This window comes from Leuciscus leuciscus, assembly GCF_965113295.1.
Source record: "Leuciscus leuciscus genome assembly, chromosome: 16".
Lineage (NCBI taxonomy): Eukaryota > Metazoa > Chordata > Actinopteri > Cypriniformes > Leuciscidae > Leuciscus > Leuciscus leuciscus.
The window spans coordinates 30,282,852-30,308,515 of NC_138740.1; the positions used below are offsets into that span (position 1 = coordinate 30,282,852).

Consider the following 25,664-nt stretch of genomic DNA (forward strand, 5'->3'; position numbering starts at 1 on the left):
TAAGGGAGACCGGGGTTAGTCAAATGTTTATGTTTTATGTCTCTTATGTTCACATAAGGCTGCATTTATTTGATAAAAATTACAGTTAAAATGGTGATATTGAGAAAGATTATTACAATTTAAAATAGCTGTTTTCTATTTTAACATATTTTAAAATGTAATTTATTCCTGTGATGGCAAAGCTGAATTTTCAGCATCATTACTCCAGTCTTCAGCGTCACATGATCCTTCAGAAATCATTCTAATAGGCTGATTTGCTGCTCAAGAAACATTTCCTAATATTATCCTTAATGTTGAAAACAGTTGTGCTGCTTACATTTTTTTTGTGGAAATTGTAATATTTTTTCCCCAGGACTCTTTGATAAATAAGTTTAAAAGAACATAATTTATTTGAAATATAAATAATTTATATCAATGTAAAAGTCTTTACTCTCACACTGATCAATTGAATGCATCCTTGCTGAATAAAATGATTAATTTCCTTAATTAAATAAATAAAATGACTGAATCCAAACTTTTGAACAGTAGGTGTATTTATAGTACAACTCTGCTAAGTGAGCTAAACACAGTTAGAGCAGCTTAAACTAGCTATGGTTAAACTTACATTACTGAGATAATTATCAGTGGAAACATATCTAAACAGGAATGGACTTTAATTACAGCCTGGGGAACTGGGGCGCAAATTCATTTTTTTTTATTAGATTTAATTGCTTGTGTGAAGTGCTTGCAAGGCATTTTGTGATGAACCACGCGCTCCACCTGATTATCTCATTAGGACGCGGGAAATGAAGACACAAAGAATAATGGATTTCAGTGACCTGTTCAGTCTTACAATTAAGTGATAATTTTACTCAATGTCACAACAAATTAGAATGATAACCTTTCACCAATTTTCATTTAAAGATTTGTCATAATCATTTTCTGAATCCTACCACACGACGGGACAAATTCTGGAGATTGTGTGTTGTTGCTGCCATCTTGTGGAGAACAGCCACCTCACAGCATCCAGCGACAGAGCATTGAAATACACCGCTGCTGCCATCTGTTGAAAATAAAATAAAATAAAATAAAATAAAATAAAATAAAATAAAATAAAATAAAATAAAATAAAATAAAATAAAATAAAATAAAATAAAATAAAATAAAATAAAATAAAATAAAATAAAATAAAATAAAATAAAATAAAATAAAATAAAATAAAATAAAATAAAATAAAATAAACATTGATGATTATATGAGAGTGATTATCTAGCTTTAACATTAAATTTAGGATTCAAATGGCAAAACATACAGAAATAAAGTCAGAGTGCAGTTTAAGCTTATTTCTCTTCTTCTGTTTAGGTTAAATCCAGTCAGACTTATTCACTTTCTAATGACTATTTCAGCAATATTCTTGGCTGTCCTCTCTTTGAACCTTTTGTATTATATTATCATTCTTCCTCATATAATGTATAATTGATTATTATTAAAATGTTACATACATACATATACATACATACACACATACACATACACATACACATGCATACATGCATACATACATACATACATACATGTTGAAAATATTCCAAATAAATGTGTGTAAAATGTCTCAAAGGAAATAAAAGGCCCTTGTTACATCTATACATGCACCATAAATTATGAAAACTGTAGATATACGGTAAGATAAAATGGCATACAACTCTCAGTGTTAAATTTACACTACCAGTGTTTGCCAGAGTGTATATAATCTGTGGTGTGGATTATATAAACACTGGCAGTGTTAACAATTTGCAAAAGAGATCAAGTATAAACACACATCTAATTCTTGTGATACGTCATTCTTTAATAAAAGGTAATGTAAACTTAAACTGGCCATCTCCAAACTTTCATATTAATCTTTTAACTTGGTCAAATCAAAATATTGTCTTTGTCCTTCACATAGTACTCACAGCCTAAGTTGTTCTTTTGTCATTGGAAACGATGTTTTGATGAAGTTTGTATAACTGGCCTACAGGGTGAACTGGCCGCAGTTGTTGGCTGGTTCCTTCAGACAGCTTCCCTTCACGGGCCATTACTGAGCAGCTCTCACAGGGATCAGTACAATTTAACCATGAAATGTAGAGAGGAAAAAAAGTGTTAGAATCAGACGGATGCCCGACTGTGGGAATGTGGGTAAGAGGTCAGTCAAGCATGTTTGGAACCGATTTACAAGCTTCAAATGGCAGAATTGACCACTGAATTAGTACAGTTACCTAAACTAGGACAGGTTATCTTTGTTGTATGCTGTACATTTTGGTTGGATGATATTTCAGATCACACTGCATTGAATACTGTATCCCACAATGCAATGCGCTTGACTTGACCTTCCATTTCCAGTGTGATGGATGGCTTAACCGCATTGTTTTCAACACCTATAATAATAATAAATGTTTTTTGAGCAGCAAATCAACTGATTTAAAAGGATTTCTGAAGAAAAGGATTGTGTGACACTGAAGACTAATGGCTGCTGAAAATTCAGATTTGACATTACAGGAATAAATTGCATTTTAAAACAGAAAAGTTATTTTATATTGTAATATTTCACAATACAATTTTTACATTATTTTTGATCAAATAAATACAACATTGGTGAGCATAAAGTACTTTTTTATGTGATCCAAACTTTTGAGTATTTAATTAATTATAATAAGTGTAATTCATTATAATATCATTTATAATATCATTTAATCTTGCATAAAAATGTCTTAGAAGTTGCAGATATTACTCCGATTCATTTGTCACACTGGAAACGGAAGGTTAAGGTGACAGGCACCAACTACTCACTGGTATTCCACAGGGATCGGTATTCGGACCACTTTTATTTTACCTCGTGTTCTAGTTTTACAAGGCCCTCAGAGTGTTTACAGACAGCCCGTCCCAGAGTTCCTCAGTCATGTCAACACCTATGGAAAACAGAACCTACAGAAGATGCAGAAGCAGTTATGCATGATCTTGTTTTCCTCAGAGATAAATGAGTGTACAGAAAGGTCAAACGGCAATGGCGTTCCATAGCTGTGATCCGCTTCATGAACTGTGAGGGGAAATACAAAGAGAGAGTTCAAAGACGTCAAAGTGTTTTATATGTGAGGATGACGGAGAAAAACAGAGCTGTTGGGCCCACTGCAAAATCTCAAAATGCACACTCACACTGATTGGCCTCCATTACAGATGAATGATGGGTGTGAACTAAGCGTCTGATTTCATAATGCTGATTTGTTGGCCTGGATTTGAAGTGTGATTAAAAAGAGTAAACTCGAAGAAACATCTAAATTGGACTCAGTTTTAGACAGTTTGTTTTCATCGCCTATTTTCATAAAAGCTAAACAAATTTCCACAATGTGTGTGGTACTGCTATTATCATGATATCAAGGGTTAATGATGCGCACATACACACACGCAAATTTAGTCAAGTAAACTAAATTATATATGTAAAATATTATAGTAGTTATATGCATTGTATACACATACCATTCAAAAGTTTGGGCTCAATAAGATTTTTTTTATGCTTTTGAAAGAATGCTCACCAAGGCTGGATTTATTCGATGAAAAATACAGCAAAAACAGTAAAATTGTGAAATATTACAGCAATTAAAAATAGCGGTCTTTTCAATTTTAAAATTTTATTTATTCCTGTGATGGGCAAAGCTGAATTTTCAGCACCCTTACTCCAGTCTTCAGTGTCACATGATCCTTCATAAATTTTTCTAATAGGCTGTTCTGTTTAATATTTTTGTAAAAACAGTGATATATTTTTTTACTATTCTTTAATGAATAGAAAAAACGAGCATTTATTTATTTCCTGTCACTTTTGACTAATTGAATGAGTTCTTGCTAAATAAAAGTATTCTTTTTTTCCAAACAATACTCCGCCCAAAACATACTTGCCCCAAACTTATGAACAGTTGTGCACTGCATGTTTTATAGTTTTGAAATGCTTAATATTTGAAACAATCCAATAAATTAAACTTCACACCTTTTTGGATTTAAGTTGGAAATGATCCTAACTTCAATTTACAGTGATTCATGTATAAATATATCTTCATAAAAACTATAAGAATTTTTTTAGAGAAATATTTTTGGACCTACAAAGAAATTAGCGGTTGAGAAGAATAAAAGAGAACCATGGTATGCGTCTCCCTATTAGTTATTTTGGTAGACAAATGACACTTTCAAAATGCCCAAATTACAAAAATGTACATCCTTTATGTTATAAAAATAGAGATTTCATACAATGAAATACATTCAGCCTTTTTTCAGCGAGTATACAGTTAAATAGCAGTCATTCTGTGATATTTACACTACTCATTCTCTCTTTAATCAGTTCTTTCTTTCAGTTCTGACTCTGTTCGAGGACAGTCTCAAATTGGCCAATCAGGATTGTTTAAGGTCCGGGGCAATTTCCTCTTTCTGGTGCTCTTCGGGGGGCTCTGGGGTTTGTAGTCTTCTCCGGAGCCGAAGTCCAGACTTTCCTGGGTATCGCTCCAATTGTCTGGGGCAGACGGGAAGTCCTCTCCTGAGGAGTGCAACGGTCTGCTGAACACTTTGTTCTGCAACTCTGCGATGTCGTTACGAATGTCAGCCATCAGGAGTAACAGGAAGTCAAAGGATCCTGGCGGGCCCTGAAAACGCAAACACATCATCATCACATGAAATTCCACGTCGCTGGAGTAAGAATTGTCCCAAATCCTCAGGATTAATAGAAGTGGGCATAAAGCACTCATGTAAAATACAGATGAGTCACATTTTCAACACACTGGCTCTCTTTCTGTATGTCTAAATTACTGTTGTTCCTCCCTTACTGTGGAGCTTGGGCAGATATAATGACAGAACAAATGGTTGATAGATAGAAATACAGAACAAACGATAGACAGATAGAATGACAGAACAAACGATTGATAGATATAACATCAGAACAAACGATAGATAGATATAACGACAGAACAAACGATAGATAGATATAACGACAGAACAAACGATTGATAGATATAACAACAGAACAAACGATTGATAGATATAACAACAGAACAAACGATTGATAGATATAACAACAAAACAAACGGTTGATAAATAGAAATACAGAACAAACGATAGATAGAGCGACAACGGAAAATAGATCGAACAACATAAACGGTAGATCGATATAATGACAGAACAAACGGTTGATAGAATGACAGAAACGATTGATAGATAAATCGAGAGAACAAACGATAGATAGAAATACAGAAGAAACGTTAGTTTGAACGACAGAACAAACGATAGATAGAACGACAGAATAAATGATAGATAGAATGACAGAACAAACGATAGAAATACAAAACATACAATAGATATAACGACAGAACAAAGGATTGATAGATATAACGACAGAACAAAGGATTGATAGATAGAATGACGGAACAAAGGATTGATAGATAGAATGACGGAACAAACGACAGAGAGAACGACAAACGAAAGATAAATAGAACAACATAAACAATAGAGAGATAGATAGATCTATTTTCAGTGATTTTGCATGCATTATTTTAGAATAGCAAAATATTTACGTACAGAATTCATTTTAAACGTAACAACAACTACAAATACATATTGTTAGGAAAAAAAGATTATTTAAATGACAAGGGTAGAGACCAAAAACATGAGTTGGCTTTGATATAAATTATATAATAAAATGTATAATACTTTTTTATTACATTTATAATAATTCTTTTTACTATTACTATGAGTTGCTATCACTGATGCTAAGATGCATGGCACAGTTTGCAATGGTTAGAGATTTTGGGTCTTTTTCAAGAAAAACAAATCTTCTAGACTTGATTTTGTGAATAATCACACTAGGACGTCTGCTTTAGTGCTTTGAGAGAGAGACGGACAGATGAAAACCGATCAAAGGTGAGAGCGAGAGAGGCTAACACAGACAAATATATTTCAGACATAAGAACCATGAGAGAAAGTGCCATGATAAGAAGTTCTTACTGGAGGTCCGGAAGGGCCGGGAACCCCTTTCTCTCCCTGGAGAAACCAAACAAATATTTGGGTTAGCAGGATTACAGTAAAGAAGCCATGAGAAGTCCAACAGGACAGTTATTGCCCGCTATCTCTCAGTAACATGATCACACGTGAGAAAACAAGCTATCGCTAGTCAAAATCAAACGTCTCTACTCAATCGTTCAATCGCCAGCAAATGAATCACTACACAATACAATTGAACTGGTACATAAAACCGAAAGACAGCAATGGGTTCATTCAACATCACAAATGCTATCTGAGCACTGTTTCTGCGCACCATTTGAAGCTGGTCTATAGCTCATTTGGGGCGAGGTATGGCAGTAGGTACCACACAGACAGACGTTGTGAGATTTTGACCCCTCTGTGGGGATTACGTAGGGTCAGGGTTCACGGAGAGGTAGTAAGCGGCCCAGATGTTTTTAATTTGTGGATACAAAACCAGAAAAACACACTATACACACATACTATACGCGGATCAACCTTGAACTTCTCCGTGCACATACATGTTGGAAAACAAACAAAATGGAAAAGCATGCTTATATAGCAGTTCACCTAAGGCCTGAGACATACTTGACACACTAGCGGTCAAAAGTTTGGAATAATTATGATTTTTTTAAAAATGTTTTTGAAAGAAGTCCCTGATGCTCGCCAATTAAGGCAAAAACAGAGTAAAACTGTAATATGGTGAAATATTATATGTTTATATTATATGCTAGTTTGCTGCTCAATAAACATTTTTTATTATGGTCAATGTTGGAACAGCTGCTTAATATTTTGTGGAAACCTTGATACATATTTTAGTATGCTTTGATAAATTGATCTAGGTGAACATTTATTTAAAATAATAGAAATCTTTTGTAACATTATAAATGTCTTTACTGTCACTTTTGATCAACGTAATGCATCCTTGCTGAATAAAATGATTAATTTCTCTCATTTTTTTATATTACTTACCCCAAACTTTTGAATGATGGTGTATTACAGTTTCATTAAACATTTCAATTGTAATAATATTAAACAATATTACTTCTTTTTTTTTTTTTACTAGATTTTTGCTATAAATGCAGACTTAAATAATCTTCTTTCAAAAACAGTGCAACAGTGAAGTGTTTACTTCTGAAATCAGTTTTCTCTTTTAGATCAATTACAGTCACGGTGGGACAATCAATCTGGTTAAAGTTACTTAAACTGATGACATATTTATAGCTAGCTACCTGAATAATAGCATCCGGTTTAATGGCACAGAATTTGAAGGCCACCTTTTACCACCACAGTAATGCAAAAATAAACTCTGTGTACTTGCAATGTTTTGAACAAGCATTTGCTCATGTATTTGTTTGCCTGTAGATAATTAAACCATTTCTGATTTAGTTATTTTTTTGTGGATTTTAATGTCTGTCTCCAAGCCTAGCATGGATGGCTTTAAGTGACCTACCTCAATTATACTGTAACATGAACAACCTTGTAATTTAGTTCCATAATTTGATATAATAGTTGGCAAAACAGCCAATTTTTACCATTGTGCTTGTTTTTAATATTGTTTGTAGACTATGAGCTAGCAGATCACATGTAAAGGTTAGACTTGAGAGTAAACGGCAGTACTGTGCTATACGATTCACATGTGATGACATAGACCTTTAATATATCTGTGGTTCACAAAATTTGACAGTTATATAATAGTATACAATATGATAAATGTGATAATATAAATATGATATCAAAGCTTTTATATACCATGATTATCTGTGGTGCATTGTGAAATCCCTCAGTGTAATTACTCAATAAAAACCTCAATATTTTGACTAATCATATTTGCCATTTCAAGACCGTAATAATCATGTTTTGACATTCTGAAATATCTGTAATTCGTCACGCCATCTATGATGTCATATTTGAACATTTTGGCCTTTGGTCATCAACACAAGAGTTTATTTCATTAGTGATTGGTCACCACTGATCTTAAACATCTTTTATCCTGTTTTTCCAAATATTTGCATTCTGCACATGGAAAATAGCCCTTGGCCATGGCTTTGAAAAGTGGTGAATAGAGAGATAAAGATAGATAGAAAACATACCGTACCTTCATGCCATCTCTCCCTGGAGCCCCGGGAGGACCCTAAACACACAACACATTTTGATTAAACACAAAACCACATATATCTATAAAAAAATGTTTTTCATAAATAGCATATAGTTTCAATTTGTTCAGTAAATGTATAAGGGCATAGCAGATCAAGTCTGCCAAGACCAAATACATTAACATTCAATAACACGATACAACTATTCAGAGAGTTGTCATGATTGAAAGATCTAGTTCAGTCTTGAAACTCTACAGGGCGCATGCTGATAGGTCCTTTACATTGAATCTGCAAGTAATCACACCATTTCCACATGGCACAAGCTGATTGGCCTCTGCTGATCCTGCAGCCAATGAGATTGCTTGCTCAACATTTAAATAATCTGGTTCATTGTTTGCAGTAAACTTGTACTGATCAGAGTTCCTCTGAAACCCTTCACCTCCCTTATTGTTTCATTGTTTTTAATATAATTACAAACATTATTATAACATTTCAAATGTTGTATATGGATGGGTTCCAAATACACCCCTTCAGGTTCGTATAAGTTTTGGAACGTTTTTTTCCCGAGTATGGCCCTGTATGATGTCATGAAGGGTGGAATTCCTTGTATGGGCACTTCTCCTGGAAGAGCGCGCGCACACATCAACCAGAGCGAGAACAAGCTCGCCTCCAGGAGCTCGACTGTTTTCGGAAAGAAGCGGTAAAGCTGTATCTGTCTTTTATAAATCTGATCAAACTAAAGACTCTGAGATATGATGGATGCAATACTACTCTATAGGTACTCAAGATTAACATGAGATTGGCAGAAACTGTGTGTTATGTCCCCTTTAATTCACAGTTGATAAAAGTTCACGTCTTTGTTTTGTATTTGTAATTGAACAGATGTGAGAGATGAGGCCTGACCAAAAATAAAATTCTGCTTACGCCACTGGTATGTCTATTTATGCAGCATCATATCTTACATGCTCACAGCAGTGCGTCTGTGTATCTATTAGCAGACGCAAGTCCACACTTGCTCTGAAGCAACAGCAGCGTAGCAAATCTAGTCCGCCAAACCAAATACATTAACAATGCCATATTCAATGACAATAACATGCTAAAACTATTCCGAGATTTGTCATCATTTTAAATTATTTATAAAATGACAAATATTCTCAATTAATATAAGGTCATAAATCGGCAACTACTAAAATGCAGTTTAAAATAGTTTTAGATGGATCATAGCACATCACTGCGTCTGCATGGCATTGTCAAGACTCAAGACAAGCTATATTTGACTAAAGCCAGGTGCACACTGTGTGATTTATAGTCCTTTACGATTGTTGCTTGCCATACTGTACGAACGGTCAAAGACTTCAGATTTTAGCATAGGATCAGAGGATTCTTTTAGGATTTGCAAAATTTGTCTCAGACGGCCAAATCGTGGCCAAAATCGCACAGTGTGCACCCATCTTAACGCAGGGCTATGCAGTTTCGGGAATTTCTTGCCTGTATTCTCGCTTTTTGCTCGCAGGTTTCTCTCTAGAGCTCCCCCTACAGCTTCGGAATAGATATTTGACAACACTGTCGAAAAACTCGTTGGCGACTCTCAGATACCAGAGGCTAGTAGATCAACGACATCAAAGCAGATGGGACATTCTTTAAAACGTCTTCTTCATTCGGGTTTGAACAGCGTGAGGGAGTGCAATAATGACAGAATTTTAGCAGATTTTTTTGCCGTAAAGCAATTTGTTACATCGCGAGACCTGATATCACGCTCAAAGTTGCAAGGGTGGTTTTTCCGCTCACAGGCGATAGGGGGGTGAGAGACGACCACCATTCAACCCGAAAAAAGTAATATAACCATTCCAATGACTCCGAAGCTGTTCAGTTAAGATAAAAAACCTGCATAGTTCACCTTTAAATTAGATTCCAGAAATATAGAAATATAATAATGTTATTGTTAATAAAAAGTCTTTATCATGCTTTAAAAATACTATTAGAATCGTCCTTTAAATAAAAACCAACAAACCCATTTGACAGCTAAAGGCCAAAGTAAGGACTTTCTGCAATCCAAGAAATACATATTTAGATTAACCAAATTATAGATTTTATAGTCCTGTTCATTCAACTTTCAAATATTTTCACACATCAAATCATGCTTGTCCAGATCTCTAGGGCAGATCTGAGACGCATTTGTACCAGAATGGAAAACATGATTCATTGATCTAAAAATACTGCATTGAATTCTGTTTTAATGCGGGTGATTAGAGAGAGCTGGTTCTGGGCCAGCGGCAACGTCAACAGTCCTTTAGTAAAGACACAGAATACGTGTGTTCACGGATGGAGCGGTTGTGACAGACAGGGGAGTCTCATGACTATACACGTAGGGTCTCAGACTTGTATTTATGCACATGCAACACACAACACGATCCCACAGACGCAACTGGCGGCAGCTCTTTAAACAGCCTTTTCCAAGTACACTGTTCCAAACGGGATTACTTCTCATTTATCAAATACAAAAAAAGAAACTTTGAACACTCTCAAAATAAACTTATATTATGAGCTACGACTCCAGAGCATTGAAGGGCTCATGTTTCAACATCCAGGATTCATAAATTATTACACAACTTCAGAAGTATTTTTCTTCATTGACGACTCACGCTTTAGTGATGTGGTCCAATGCATTAAAAGCAAAAGGTCGACTCTATCGGACGGGTTAACAGTCGGGCCTTGAGAAGCACATGGGCCAAAGAAAGCAACCCATGTGCAGTAACACAGTCAGCCTTTTCTCTGTTATTGCCATTATCATTTGTCAACATCCAGAGGTAGGATGTATGTTGTGTTTTGGCATATTGAAAAATGTACACTACTTGGCACACAACCAGCTTTTTGGGTCAGAAATATATCAATCATCGGTTGAAAGGACGGGTTATCAAATATGAAAAAGGAGGACAGACAAGAACAAAAAAGGAATTTAAAAAAAGGTTGAAAGGGATTCCTGTTACCCGTCCTAGTTTCCACCCCACCTGCAAAGACGCCCCCCTTCAGAGAGTCAGAGGTCAGCCAGCTGAAGGTCAGGGAGTTTAGGGGACACGTGTTCAAGCGCTAGCCCAGACGGAGGTGACCCAGCTAGGCATGAGCCGATAGCATGATCTGGAGAGCTGGAAATCTGTTGTTTTATTGGAGCTAGACATTTGCAAACTTAAAGCTATATCTCTACTTTATTTAAATTAAAAATTAAATACAGTTTTTTTATTAATATTAAATAAATATATTCATATTTAATTTATATAATATACATTATATATTATATATAACAGTAATATTATACTTTATATAACATAAATGTATTAATTAAAATTGATATTAATTAGTTGAATAAAAATGCATGTATTATTATTCAATAATTTTCACATTAATTTTAATTAAATTATTGTTATACATTACTGTCAAAGCGATACTTTGAAAAAGTATGAATGTGGTTTTAATTTATTTAAATTAAGTTAAATTACAATAAAATATTTATAAACACAATATAAATTTAAATATGAATTAAAATAATTATTATATCTATTAGATATATTAAAATATTTGTTAATAATAAAATCAATAAAACTAATAAAAAATACTTCAAGAAATATTAAAATAATTAAATAAGAATAAATGTATAATTTAAGAATATATTTATACTGTCAATAAATTCAGTTTTTTTTCCTTTTGATATCTGGCACAGATATTGTTGCATGCATGTGAAAAACAAAAACGAACTGCATATTAAACATCAATATGCTCAACACAGAATCTGCGTAGCAACACCCTGGTAACCACACACACCACCACAGTATCATGGTGGCAACTGTATGTATGAGCAATAATTTTTTTAAAGAATATACAATGTTGTTGATTTGTACTAATATTTTTTTTATTTATAAATTATGGGATGTTACTGCAAGCAATGTTTTGAAATTGGGACTGTGTATATAATATTTTTAGCGGGTTTGATATGACAGTGATAACAAGAAAAAAAATTCAATGGTACTTCATGTCAAAAAAAGTGTGTCTTGGCGCGGTATTAAATGTAAACACAGTCGATAATGCCTTAAATGAATGTAAACAGTCAGGACATAAAAACAGGTAAGTGTCAAAATACTGGCTCTGGCCATTAGGACTTGCGGTGTAATAGTGTGATAAAGTCACACACAATCTCTTCCATGTAAATTTAAATTAGTCTCAAGCAGGTTCAACAGTGAGAAGCAGGATATTCTGTTGCAATCTAATTGGTCCAAAATCCAACACCGCATACGCTGGTAGTCCAAAGCCTTTTTAAATTATTTTAGTGCAAACAAAACAGATCCTGCACCTGCTGATCCAGTTTCAGTCTTACAAGGCTGTTGAAACTATTAAGAGCCTCCCGTAAAAGCAAACACGAAGTGGAACTGCATCCAAAAAACAAAGAATTCCATGGCTACAAGAGCTCAAAACTGATTATGGCCCAAATGAGACCAGACATTACAGATTTATTCAGCGTTCATGACCTTAGAGTAAAAATATTTCAACTACAGATGCATCTTAAGTGTATAAAGAAAACATTCAGTGATATTTCCATGTCAACAACATACCTAATTTCTCAGTAGATCTACAAATATTCGCGGTCCTGAACTTAAGACATTGTCTCCAGAGGCTAGATACACACATGCCGCAAAGTGATGATTCGGCTGAAAAGGTTAACATTAGAAAGGCTGCTGTGATTCACAGCACTTGAAATTTAAGTGTGAAAAGTGTGTGTGTATGTCTGTGTCTGTGTGTGTGTGTGTGTGTGTGTGTGTGTGTGTGTGTGTGTGTGTGTGTGTGTGTGTGAGACCGTCAGTCTGGGGAAGAATGTGTGAAAGAGTAATGAGGGTTAACAGTCTGTAACAGGAAGTGTAAAGCGTGTCACCGTCGATGGCAATCGCAGGTCAGCAAGCTATATCACTATCATGCGGTGTCTAAAATGAAGCTTGGCTCATTAAATCTGCAAATGCTAAAAGTGTAAAATGAAGAGTTTAAGATCAAGTACAACTAACAGTTAAGTTACTCAGCATCTTAATAATGTAAGTGTAATGTGATGTTTATAATCTTTACACCAGGGGTGTTCAATCCTACTCCTGGAGGCCTAACTTCCAGCAGAGGTTATGTTTAAATGCAAGTCCAGAGTTCCAGCACTAAAAACATGCGTCACATGATTTCAAACACAACGACGCATCTCTATGAACTTCTTCATCCCCTTCTGAAATATCGTACTCGTTAATTTACCATTTTTAGCCAAAGGCAAACATTTTTACTGTTTGAATGTTGACCACCTTGGCAACTAAATAAATAAGTTGAAGTTTAAGTACTAAAATTGCTTAAACTAACACTGAAATATAAAAGCAAATAAAAATAAATAAATACTATAATAGTTTATAAATAATTTGGTGACATTTTAGATTAGGGTCCAATTCTCACTATTAATAACTAACTATTAACTATGATTTTTGCCTCAATAATCTCCTAATTACTGCTTATTAATAGTTAGTAAGGTAGTTGTTAAGTTTAGGTATTGGGTAGGATTTATGGTCATTGCAGAATAAGTCATTAATACATGCTTTATAAGTACTAATAAATAGCCAATATCCTAGTAATATGCATGCTAATAAGGTTAGCATGCACTAGTTAATAGTGAGAATTGGACCCTAAACTAAAGTGTAACAAATAATTCTAAAATAACACTGATTATATTATATTTCTATATAATATTAATTAACATATCACATAAATGATTACTATGACTATTATTACTACGACTACTACTACTACTACTAGTACTACTATTATTATTATTATATTGTAGATTATTTCACAAATTTAGAAAAAAAACTATTTAATGTTATAGTAGGGCTAGAACTAAACCTCAGTCTGAAAATATATGTCCAAGAGAAGGATCGAGCACCACTGATTAAAAAATCTTGAACCTGCTTAAGTACATCCTTTAGCTAGTCATAATAAATCTGGACACCCAACAAGACTTATGTTCAAGAATGTAACCCACAGGCCACCCGGATGTCACAAAATGGATGCTGAGCCAAAGCAAGTTTATCTTCATAGAGCTTAATGGTGAGGCACAGATAAACGGCAATGGAAAAAAGCACCATTGCACTGTGTCCGAAGCAGACAGCGTTAACATACATCAGGATTAAATGGAGCAGCGCAAGACAAGGCTAATTATAATGATTAATATAGATGCAGTAAAATGAACTAGTGCACATTAGTCCTCAAATCAGACACTTTAGGATACTGATTATAGCTGATAGTACATGGTTTGTGAGCTCTCTAGGGCTACGTTCAGACTGTAGGCAAAAGTTGCCCAAATGTTTTTGCGTAACACTGTGAACAGCACAAACCACATGGAATCTGATCTTTTCGATTCTGATTTGAGCCACTCCATACGTGGTCCTAAACCAGATACAAGTCTGATGTTTTGAGTGTGACCTCAGTCTGAACAGTCACATCGGACTTTTACGTCACTCTAGATCAACATTCGTCACAATTCTGCACTGCTGATTTTTCATACCGGTGGTTTTTAGTCAGTGGAAGGACAGTGAGCTGTTATACTCCTAAGTATTACGGTGATGGCTCTAAACAATCAAAACTTGAGGAAAAACTGTACGAGAAAAACTTTGCTTTCAGAGGCACATCACTTTATAAATGCAGTGTGAACATAGCTAGGTTACTTAGGAGGATTGATACGTACCATTGGGCCACGTCGTCCCTGTTTAATATGAGACAGGTCCGGTGAGGGCCCAATGGGCCCCATGTCTCCTCTGGGACCAGGCAAACCTGGTGGCCCCATCTGTCCTGGGGGGCCAGGGAAACCTTTGGGTCCTGGGCTCCCTGAGAGAAACATAAGAAGTGACAGGTTTAAAGAAGAAAGGCATTATGCAAAACAAAAAAAAAGAAGAAAAAAAAAGGATGACATGAAACACTAAATAACTGTCACCGGGCTTTTTGAGCATAGACACATAAATGCATTTCTAAACTTAAATGTTTGTAATAAGTGAATGCTTTGGAATAAAGAACTGAGGTTGGTCTAGTTTAAAAAAAAGAAAAAAATAATTAATTAAAGAGCAAAAATGTTAAAATTTACTGTGTAGCAAATGTACTGTACTAATTTTTCTTTTTTTTTATACAAAATATTTATGTAACAAAACAAGTTTTACTCTAAAATTGCAATAAAATCAAAGCCATATGTCTAACTAAGTTGTGTTCCAAATTTAATGTTGACATCACAAAAATGAGATTTTGTTTATACCAAAAATAGCCACCAGGTGACACCTACATGCCATTGCATTTTTTTTATGCATTCTCCTGTAAAATATTAATACATTTCTCTCACAATATCACTTCTATCACAAAACAGTCACCAAATATGGAATATTTAGTCTCAGACCTTTCCAATGATATGTGTTTAGTCAAGATTAGAAAAAGTTGATTATAAAATAGTTCAAATACATTTTGTAATATGAAACATGACACCGCCTAGAGGGAGGAGCCCGCTAAAAGGGTTTAAAGTACCGTTTTCATGCTAACGCAATGCCCAATTTAAAAATGGTTTACACAGGATGAATTCTGAGTATATACGCTTTCGAATGATACCTAATTTATGATGATTACTAAAATATGTTATAGGAAAAAAGCCAAAAAAAAAAAAAAAAAGAGCGGCAAGCGTCCCGCGAGCAGGATGGTTACAGTTAAGGACAGTTAACAAAGCTCACCTGAAGGCCCAGGTGTCCCTGGAGGACCAGGTAAAAACGAGTGTGTCATCATCATCTTTTCATTGGTCATCTGCTTATTGACCTCTGTGTTGCTTGGCAACAAGGCAATCTGAGGAAAGGAGAGTTAAACAAAACACAGCTCATCCAGGGTCTTGCTGTTTCTTGCATTAAAGCCAGGTCTAGATAAGACCGAACAGAAACATGACATGCACTAGCTTTTTGGTTCTGAAGCTCAACAGAACCAAAAATGCAAGACTTGCAGTCAGTTTTACAGAAAAGAAACCCATTAATGACAATAAAAGTTATTATTTGCTCTCTCTCATGCTGACCCAAACCCAAAATGTGGTTATTTATGTAAAAAAATATAAAAACTTCAATAAAACAATCTTAATGAAAAATAAATGAATGAATATAGTGATATATAGTGAAGGTGATATAGATAACAAGCCATATGGACTACTTTTGTTTTTATTGTATGATGATACCACTATGAATGAACTACATTAAGATTATTCAACAAATTTGAGTAACTTTGTTAGAACTATTTCTTCAAGCATATGTTTAAGGATGTTACGGTCACCTGATAGCAATTACAGTACAAAAATGTGGAAACTACAATTTTTCGGGTTTTTGAAAGTAGTCTCTTATGCTCACCAAGGCTGCATTTATTTGATAAAAAAATAAAGTATATATACTTGAATATATTTTAAAATGTAATTTATTCCTGTTATGCAAATCTGAATTTTCAGCATCATTACTCCAGTCTTCAGTGTCACATGATCCTTCAGAAATCATTCTAATATGCTGATTTGCTGCTCAAGAAACATTTCTTATTATTATAATCTGCTTAAAATTTTTGCGGAAACAATGATATCATTCAAACATTTGTGGTAAGATTAAAAAAAGAGAGAAATTAATACTTTTAGTCAATCTTTTATTCATTCAAGTACACAGTAAATTGATCAAAAGTGTCAGTGAAGACAGTTATAATGTTACAAAAGGTTTATATTAAATAAAAGCTTTAATATATTTAATAAATGCAAATAAATGCTGTTCATTGAACTTTCTATTCATAAAAGAGTCCTGAAATAAAGTATCACCATTTCCACAAAAATTATTACAATATTACTGTTTTTTACTGTATTTTTAATTAAATAAATGCAGCCTCGGTGAGCATAAGAGACTTCTTTCAAAAACATTCAAAAATTATAATATTTTCCAAACCTTTGACAGGTACTGTACATCATCTGACAGGAGGGAGTGGCTAAAATATGTGATATTACAAGGAAGATATGAGAATTATAATTGAATCCAAAGTAACATGAGCATGAAATCTGATCTATAAACTGTAACATCTGTGTACATGCCATTTACAAAAACAGGAAATCCCTGAATTATTCAGGTAGGTGCATGGACTGAGATCAGTGCCTGTCTTTTACAAGCGTTCTTTGTGGAGTATTTCACTTCAAAGAACTGGAAGTATCCATTACCTGCTAACCTCTGAGCTCTGGACATCAGTGCACTCACACACACACACACACACACACACACACACACACACACACACACACACACACACACACACACACACACACACACGCACAGACCTTTGAGGTCTCGCCACACACAGCAGATACAGCCCTAGGCCAAGCGCATAAATCTGCGCAAGTGTCTGTGTTCAGCCCTTTGCAAGCAATTTAAATCTCATTTGTCATTGTTTCTGGTTTTGATTTGTGTCGGGTTCCTCAGCCTGCACATATTTCAATTCAGTGCCAATATCAACCACTTATGATGCCGCGAGAGATTAGCAGAATTATGTGCCGTGAAGAACAGTCTGTAGATTGCATTTGAAATAAAACACTACAATTCTAATTTAAAACCCAGTGAATATTGCAGTCTGCTGCCTAAATAGTAAGCTACCTTCTAAGGCATCATCCTAACCATCATGTAAACTCATAAAGTTGGTAATCACACAATATTTTGAACAGGAAAAAAAGTACATTTTGAATTTAACTTCAAATATATTTTAATGATACCATCCAGTGTTAAATTACACACCAATCACAAACTTTTGAATGGTAGTGTAAGATTTTTTAATGTTTAATTTTGAAAGAAGTCTTTTTTGCTCACCCTAAGCTGCATTTATTTAATCAAAAATACAATATTAGCAGTAATATTGTGAAATATTATTCAATTTAAAATATTTTTTTTTATATAATTTATTACTGTGATGGCAAAGCTGAATTTTCAGCATCATTACTCCAGTCTTCAGTGTCACATGATCCTTCAGAAATCATTCTTATATGCTGATTTGCTGCTCAAGAAACATTTCTTATAATTACCAATGTTGATAACAGTTATTTAAAAAATAAGAATGTTTTTACATCACCTTCTCATAGAACCAAACCTTTTGCCTCACTCTTACCAGTTCACCACGTTTTTTACTCTCTCAGTCTTTTTCCTCACAGTCTGTTGGACCACACACACAAAAGCTATATATCAAGCCGTGACCATGAGGGTGCTGAGTAGATTTGTTGACAGTCTCGCTCTGACTGCAGAACACTGACTCTGCGCCCTCAGCCCGTCTAAACCGCATCACTGCGTTCAACATGATTTACTAGCCTGCAGCAAGGACAGACATAAGTCACACTACCAGATCGCTCAGCCATTTGGGCCATGTTTTAGCACTTTTTATTTCGCCTATAAAGTCGCCAACACATCCCTGAAGACCTGTATAACCTGACTCTGACTTGCTCGTGAAATGTTGCCAGGTAGGTTGTCGTTGGGTCGGCTTAAGTCTAAGGATTAGGACATGCATATAAAAAGAAATCTGCTGCTTGTTTTAATGAATAAGCCCTGCAGGTGAAACTGGAATAGTGTACCTTCTGTTTGAGTTGGAGAACAGTCATCTTCATCTGATGGAAGTCTTCACATGTGGCCGAACACGTTCCCTCTTTCATGACGTTGTCTGACTTCTCAAACAGCGGAGCTGTAAATAGAGAACATGCATGTGGAATTTAAGGAAGGTTGTTGGACAAAACCAAAATAAATTGCAACAAGCTCAGTAAAAGAATCCATCCATGATGGCAGACGAGTTGAGGGAACTGTTCATTATCAATACACATATTTCACGAGATAAAAAAAGTTCTAAATGAAAGCAATTCAAACTCCTAAAAAAATGACTATTTTACACTCTTTTTTTTTTTGTGCATGTATTTTTATACTTAGAGCATTGCACCATTAGCTTAGCAATCTGCTAACACCACATTTTAATGAAATCAACTGTCAAGCCTTGTGAAAAAGAAGTAGACAAAAGCATATTTTCGAAAAAAAGAGTATTTATGTAAATAATCTACTTTAAAGAATATACTAGTGCAAACTGAATGTAACTGTTTTCGGACACTTATTGCATGTTAAAAATTAAGTTAAAATGTATTATAGTTTACATTTACAGTATATTAAATGCAATTAGTTGAACTTAAAGGAGAACTTGGTAACTTTTTTAACTTAATAAAACTGTCTAGAAATCATTTGGATGGTTAAACAACCTGTTCTGGTGATATTGGTGACTTTCCCCGCTCCCCCCAGCGTTCCCAGGCGGAAAACCAACCTTGCAACTTGCGCACTGCCGTCCCGGCAAAGTGAAATTGGAAGTCTCGTGAGAAGCGAGAACTAGAACGAGAACGAGCGCGAAACACAAATTGCTTTACGGCAATTCGACATAAACACACACGCATGTATGATGTATTACCAGATTACTCACCTCGGTAGACATAGCTCCACGCGATACAGTTGGCTTGCTCCGATCAAAACAAACGCACATGAGCAGCGGTAGAGAGGGGGAGGAGGCCGCCGCAAGTGAGTTTTTTACGACTGTGTTGTGAAATATACGCCCCCCCACAGCTGTAGGGGGAGCTCGTGGGGAAAACATGCGACAACAAAAGGGAAAATCAGCGAAGAAGTGACTAGAGTTCGCTAGAGTTACAGAGTTCTCCTTTAAAGGTATAGCGGAGGATGTTTTACTTCCTGGTGGGTAGTCTAAACTATTGGTCCTCCTAATTGTCAATCATTCTGGTGAATCAATCAAACTTTTCAAAAAGTGGAGAGGGCGGGTCTTATCTAAAATTTGGAAAGATCCTCCGCTATACCTTTAAGAGTGCTTTTTTGATTCACTTAAGCAGGCCTTTATATGCAAATTCATAATTACTTCTATTGTCTTTGGAATATGGTAAAAGTGTACTGCCAATTGTGCTGAAAAGCTTTTATGGTAAACTAAAGTATACTTTAATGTAATTTCTATAGAAACTTGTCTATTTGTAATTAATAATTATTATATTTGTATATTATATTCATATAAGTTACAATTTAGTACATTTCAAATGTATTTATAGTATAATCAACTACTTTACATGTGCTTTTGTATGTTAGTCAACATTAAAATAAGTGTACTTCTTTAAAGCATGGCAACAGATTATTAAAGCAATGATTTAAAATGTACTTTAAAGTAAAACTATTAATTCTACATTATAAAAGAGCTTACCGTAAGTGTGTTATGAAACAGTCAGGAAACACTACTCTAAGTAAGTATACTTAAGTGGCCTTTTAAACTTTTACAGTTACAGAACGTACAGCTGTTGTCTATGTAGAGTGTTCTAAATCAATAACTTATGAGATTCCATTTCAGTCAGTAAGATCTTATGAAGGCAGTAGACAACAAGGTAGCTCACTAGCTTTAGGGGCAGATCAAATGTTGCCATCAAACTGTGCCATAAACTTACAACAAAGATCTTAAAGTCCCCCTGTGGTGAAAATCAAGCTTTTAATGTTGTTTTATGTTTAAGTGGTGTTTTTAATATGCTTTAAGACAAACCATGTGCAAATTCATCAGTCAACACCATTGCTGAGTATTTTCTCCTTAAAACTGCAGTGAACCAAAGACAGTCTCAAAAACGCGGTTTGAAATCGCTGGGGTTTCTGACATTACAAACTACCTTGTAACCAATCATGTCAACGAGTGGATCTCTGAGCTGAGTGAGTGAATGGAGGCGGGGCTAATTTGCATATTCATAGAACCACGTATACTAAATGAGGCAAGGGTGTAGAGTTACAATCAAGCTATTTTAAGGCATTAATAACTTTTTTCAAGGAAAAAGCATTTAAATATGTCAGTTTGGTGATCAAAGATGAGTTTTAAGGGATACAAATATTGACAAGTGGGGAACTTTAAGTCTTATGCAAGGTCATAACAGAGGCTCACTCTGTACAGGCATTATCAGAATAGTACTAGCTCAGGCCATTCCTGCCAAACGTCCACTGAGTTATATCACAATCTCCAACAGCTTAGTTTGACTCATAGCTGATAACCTCATCTGATCCACACACTGTAATCTCAGTGTTCTGGAATTCTCAGAATTCTTTTTTGTACATCTGGGTTGTTGCATCCCTGAATGCCCCAAAAGGTCATCCCGTTTTGCACTCAAACTGACCCAAAAGAGAGGAAACAGCACACAGGAAACTCTGACAGACTGACACGCTCCACAAGAAAGCCAAAAAGATAGATGGACAGAGGAGAGGAGGAGAGGAGAAGAGGAAGTGATTGATGCTAATGCTAACCGCTAGCTGGTGTCCAAAGTCATTAACCGCAATGGGTCAGTGGACTTCCTGCAGGGAGGCAGGAAGCAATGTCTTATAAATATGTCAAACCAGAAGAGGCTGCAGAATGGATTTTTTGTAAATAGTGAGGTTATTAAGAGTTAAGCCATATCTGACATGAACTTATGATGTTCTTGGTATGCAACCAAAGCTAGGTACAAGGAACATGTTGCACACATGCAAAGTTCCAAATTAAATATGTCACTATGACATTATTCAGATACAAAGGAAACATAAAAATTTAGCATCCACCCTTTCCACTTGGCTTATTATCTTCAAAGCTCTGCTTGCATTTGCATTGCTACAATAAGACCTTAAAGTTTAATGATGCCTCCATGACCAGTCGGAGCATTTTACAGACCGATCTCACTCCTTTCCACACCTGTGTGATAGAGAGATCTGTGCATGGATAGTCAGGCCCAGGCAGGAAAACGAATATCTCTGGTTCTTCGTGTTCAATTTAAAACCTCACACAGCAGCGATTCGCCTTTTCCGTGCTCCATTTCTGTTGTTTGTTGGAAATGCATTGGCGAATCAAAGCAGAACTGTGAGGTTTGCAAAAGCCGCTTCCAACGGGGAAATGGCTCTCAAACTGAACAAAAATCTCACAGAAAAACTTTGGAAATGAACTACAATCCCACAAAGTATGGCAAATCCTTCAATCAAATTAACCAAGATGATTCAACATAAAACTACTGACAATACAAATAACTTAAAAATAAGCATACAAATATGCTAAATTCAAAGGTTATTAGAACATTATTTGACTGCCAAGTTGATTTATCTTTACAAGTGAACAACAACTTCTCTGGACCTTGCTTCAGGATTACAGGCCGTGAAGTACTTAATTTGGGCAATTAATCATTTTTATTAAGGCCGAAAGGAGGGGGTCAGTGAACAGTGTGGGGCCATTAATGAATTTAACAAATGGATCCAAAAAAAGTGTGACAAACACTAAAGTACAGAAGAAAAGTAGAAAGACAAATTCCAAAAGAGAGAGCAAGGAAACTAATAGTATAAAGATCTTTGCTGAGAAAAACAACCAAAGATCCAGAGCATACACTCACCTCTCTCGCCCTTGGTGCATGTTTTCCCATCATCCTCTAAGTAGAAGCCTCTCTCGCACTCACACTGGTAGCTGCCGGGGGTGTTCACACAGATCTGTGAGCACACCGTCTCGTTATTGTTGGCACATTCATCAATGTCTGACGCAAGAACAGAGAGTGAAAGTGTGAGGGACGGAAAGTTGGCAAAGCACAAAATACGTGATATTCGCTCCTCAGGCACTATAAGGAGCGCTTCTGTGATATCAGCCGGAGATACAAAATTTTACTCCCATCAAATCAAAACTTCAGCAGTCTGGGAGGTCAGACCCTTTAAGAAACACTCACGCTGATATTAAAGAAACATCGAGAAATCAAGCCCCATGAACTAAAACAACCTATAGAGGGTGCTAATATCTTCTTACGGTTAAATATATTCCAGATCAAACAAGTACAATTTTAAAACATCTTAATCAAATTACAAGTTTAAAGTCTTCTTTTGAAAAACTAATTTTACTGCAGCACAGAAAAGGTTCTATATAGAACTTGGAATGGATCGTTCATATCATAGGATCACAATTTTGTTTAAATTAATTTTTAATTGTAATTAAATTTTATGAATGAAATGGCAAGTAAACATACTTTATCACTAGAAAAAAACTGAAATAACCCTAGGGTTCTTTATAGAACCCCAATTGAAACTTTTTTTTCTAAGAGAGTGATATTAGGGTTCGTGGGTGTCAAAATAAATTAAAATTACAAACCTTTTGAATTTTTTAAAGAAGATGCTTATTAAGAATTATTAAGAAATAATAATAATAATTATTATTATATTTATTAAAATTTTACAGTTTGTTTAAGAATATATAAAAATAAAATAAAATAAAAATGAAATGGGTACATGTACATTAGAGTATCAAAAACATATAAAATGAACAGGAACACATGCAAATGCAAAGTTTAATGAGAAATTTTAATGGTAAAAATGGTAAAAACCTAATAAAAATAAAACTAAGGGCCAGATTTATAAACAGCTTGCATCAGCGCAAGCCCTCTTTTGGCGTTAAAAAAACACTGTCAGGATTTACTAAAGACACACAGTGAAAAATTAGCGCTGAAAAGGTGTGGACAGGGTTATTTTTGCAGCTGACCTTATTGGATATGCATTCGCTGGAGTTTCCCTTTCAGATGCAAAATTTATGGGAGGAGAGTATTCAAATGAATCATGCAAGGTGATTTACTAAGGCTTGCTCTACTAAATTTACTGGTATTTGCGCCATTATTTACCGCCCCCAAAAAAGCATATTTTAAACCAGACTTTAATTCGCATTGCTCTTGGTAGATTGCGCTGGTCATACGGAAATGCTCCGGCTGCATTTGTGTTCTTTAATTTGCTCGTCGTCAGTAGATCACGAGCTGAACTTTCCACTAACATCGGCACTTTTTTGGAATTGCGCTCTCACACTAATTTGCCCTGTTTAGTTAATCTGGCCCTAAAATGGGAATATGTACATTAGAGTCTCAATAAAAAAAAAAAAATAAAAAAAAATGTATGCATTGCATTCATTGATGCATTCACAACAGCATTTTCAGTGTAAAAACTGTAAATTGTTTTCTGGAACATTTCAGTTATTACCAAACTCTACCACTCTCTGTATTTGAATATACTCTAAGTACACTTTTATCAATATATTCATATAACTAGGAGTAAAATCTTACCCAGGCAGTACGGTTTCTCACGGTTTCTATGTCGTTCCCGGTCATAGCGGTACCCAGAGTAACAGGTGCACACCACACGGCCAAAATGATCGGTACACTGCTGTTCACACGGAGCGCCGGCACACACATCATAGTCTGCATATACAAACACACCCACAAACAAACGAATATAAACACACCAAGAGAGGAAAGTACAGGATTACAAACATAAATCCTAGCTATAAAACAAAAACCACAATATCGTTGTAATTTCCAGAAAATCGTATGCAAATGTGCTACTTCAAATCTTTTCCCTTCAGAATTTTAATTTAACAGTACAAACAAAACACTGTGGTCTAGGAAGCCAGTACTGCAAGTTTCAGCCCAAGAATTCTCGCATCTTTTCCTTATTCCACAATTTATCCTTGAAGAGCCAAATCCATCTCAGTCACAGCATGAAGTGCCGTGTGAGTTAGGGAAATGTGTGTCCATTCTCAACCGGTCCTTTATGTGTTTCTCATCAGTGGAGAAGGGGCAGGTGAGGACACCAGAGAACATAAACAGCATAAAAAAAGAAAAAAGACTTTAAAAACAAGCTCTAGACTGTCTCAAAGGGCCGTTTCAGAGACCAATATACACCCTCTCAATGTGGCAGGGCGGACCGCAGAACGCAGACAATTTAATTGCATGCTTTTATTTGACAGTTACGAGTAAAAACTTGTTAGTGGTTTGAACCCCTCAACCAAAGATCGAGAAGTATTTTACTGTATTCATAAGCTAATATACAGACCTGTTCCCACTATAAAAATAAACACGCGGTAATCAAGATTTCGTTACTGGTTGGGAAACTCTGCCAAGCTCTTTAAGGTGTGCTAGAAATGTTAAAACAACATTAAAATCACCCGCTGAGTTATTTCCAAAAGGAATGATTTTGTTTAGAACCCTAATGGGAGACGAGGGAAAACCCGTCCAGAAATATCAGAGCAAATTCAACCCAGAGGAGTCTAGTGTGGGTAGAGAGAGAGAGAGAGAGAGAGAGAGAGAGGGAAAGAGGTCTTACCTTCTGGAATACACTGTCCCAGTACAAACTTAAAACCTTCACAGCACTTCTTTCTGAAAGAGAGAAGAAACGACAGAGAAAATATTACATTTTATTTAAAAGTATGATTAAGGCTTACCCTTGATGCTAGGGTGATGCGTATGGTTGCCAGGATGTTGCTACACTACAGTTCAAAAGTTTGGGGTTAGTAAGATTGATTTTTAAGAATGACATTTAGGGCCAGATTTACTAAACAGGGCAAATTAGCATGAGAGCGCAATGGCCCCAAGAATGTTACAAAAGATTTCTATTTCTAGTTAATATTGTTCTTTTGAACTTTCTATTCACAAATGTA

At 35.3% G+C, this 25,664-nt stretch overlaps 1 protein-coding gene across 1 annotated transcript in view; it reads right to left on the minus strand.

The window, feature by feature from the left end:
- Positions 1 to 4,204: 4,204 nt before the first annotated feature.
- Positions 4,205 to 25,664, minus strand: part of ccbe1 (collagen and calcium binding EGF domains 1) — a 57,633-nt gene continuing 36,173 nt past the window's right edge. The window contains exons 3-11 of the mRNA XM_082140621.1: positions 25,331 to 25,383; positions 24,292 to 24,426; positions 22,597 to 22,734; positions 18,760 to 18,866; positions 15,878 to 15,986; positions 14,857 to 14,996; positions 8,108 to 8,143; positions 5,995 to 6,030; positions 4,205 to 4,640 (exon numbers count right to left, since the gene is read on the minus strand). Coding sequence (XP_081996747.1) covers positions 4,380 to 4,640; positions 5,995 to 6,030; positions 8,108 to 8,143; positions 14,857 to 14,996; positions 15,878 to 15,986; positions 18,760 to 18,866; positions 22,597 to 22,734; positions 24,292 to 24,426; positions 25,331 to 25,383 — 1,015 coding nt within the window. The 3' untranslated portion in view covers positions 4,205 to 4,379. The remainder of the gene's footprint in view (positions 4,641 to 5,994; positions 6,031 to 8,107; positions 8,144 to 14,856; positions 14,997 to 15,877; positions 15,987 to 18,759; positions 18,867 to 22,596; positions 22,735 to 24,291; positions 24,427 to 25,330; positions 25,384 to 25,664) is intronic.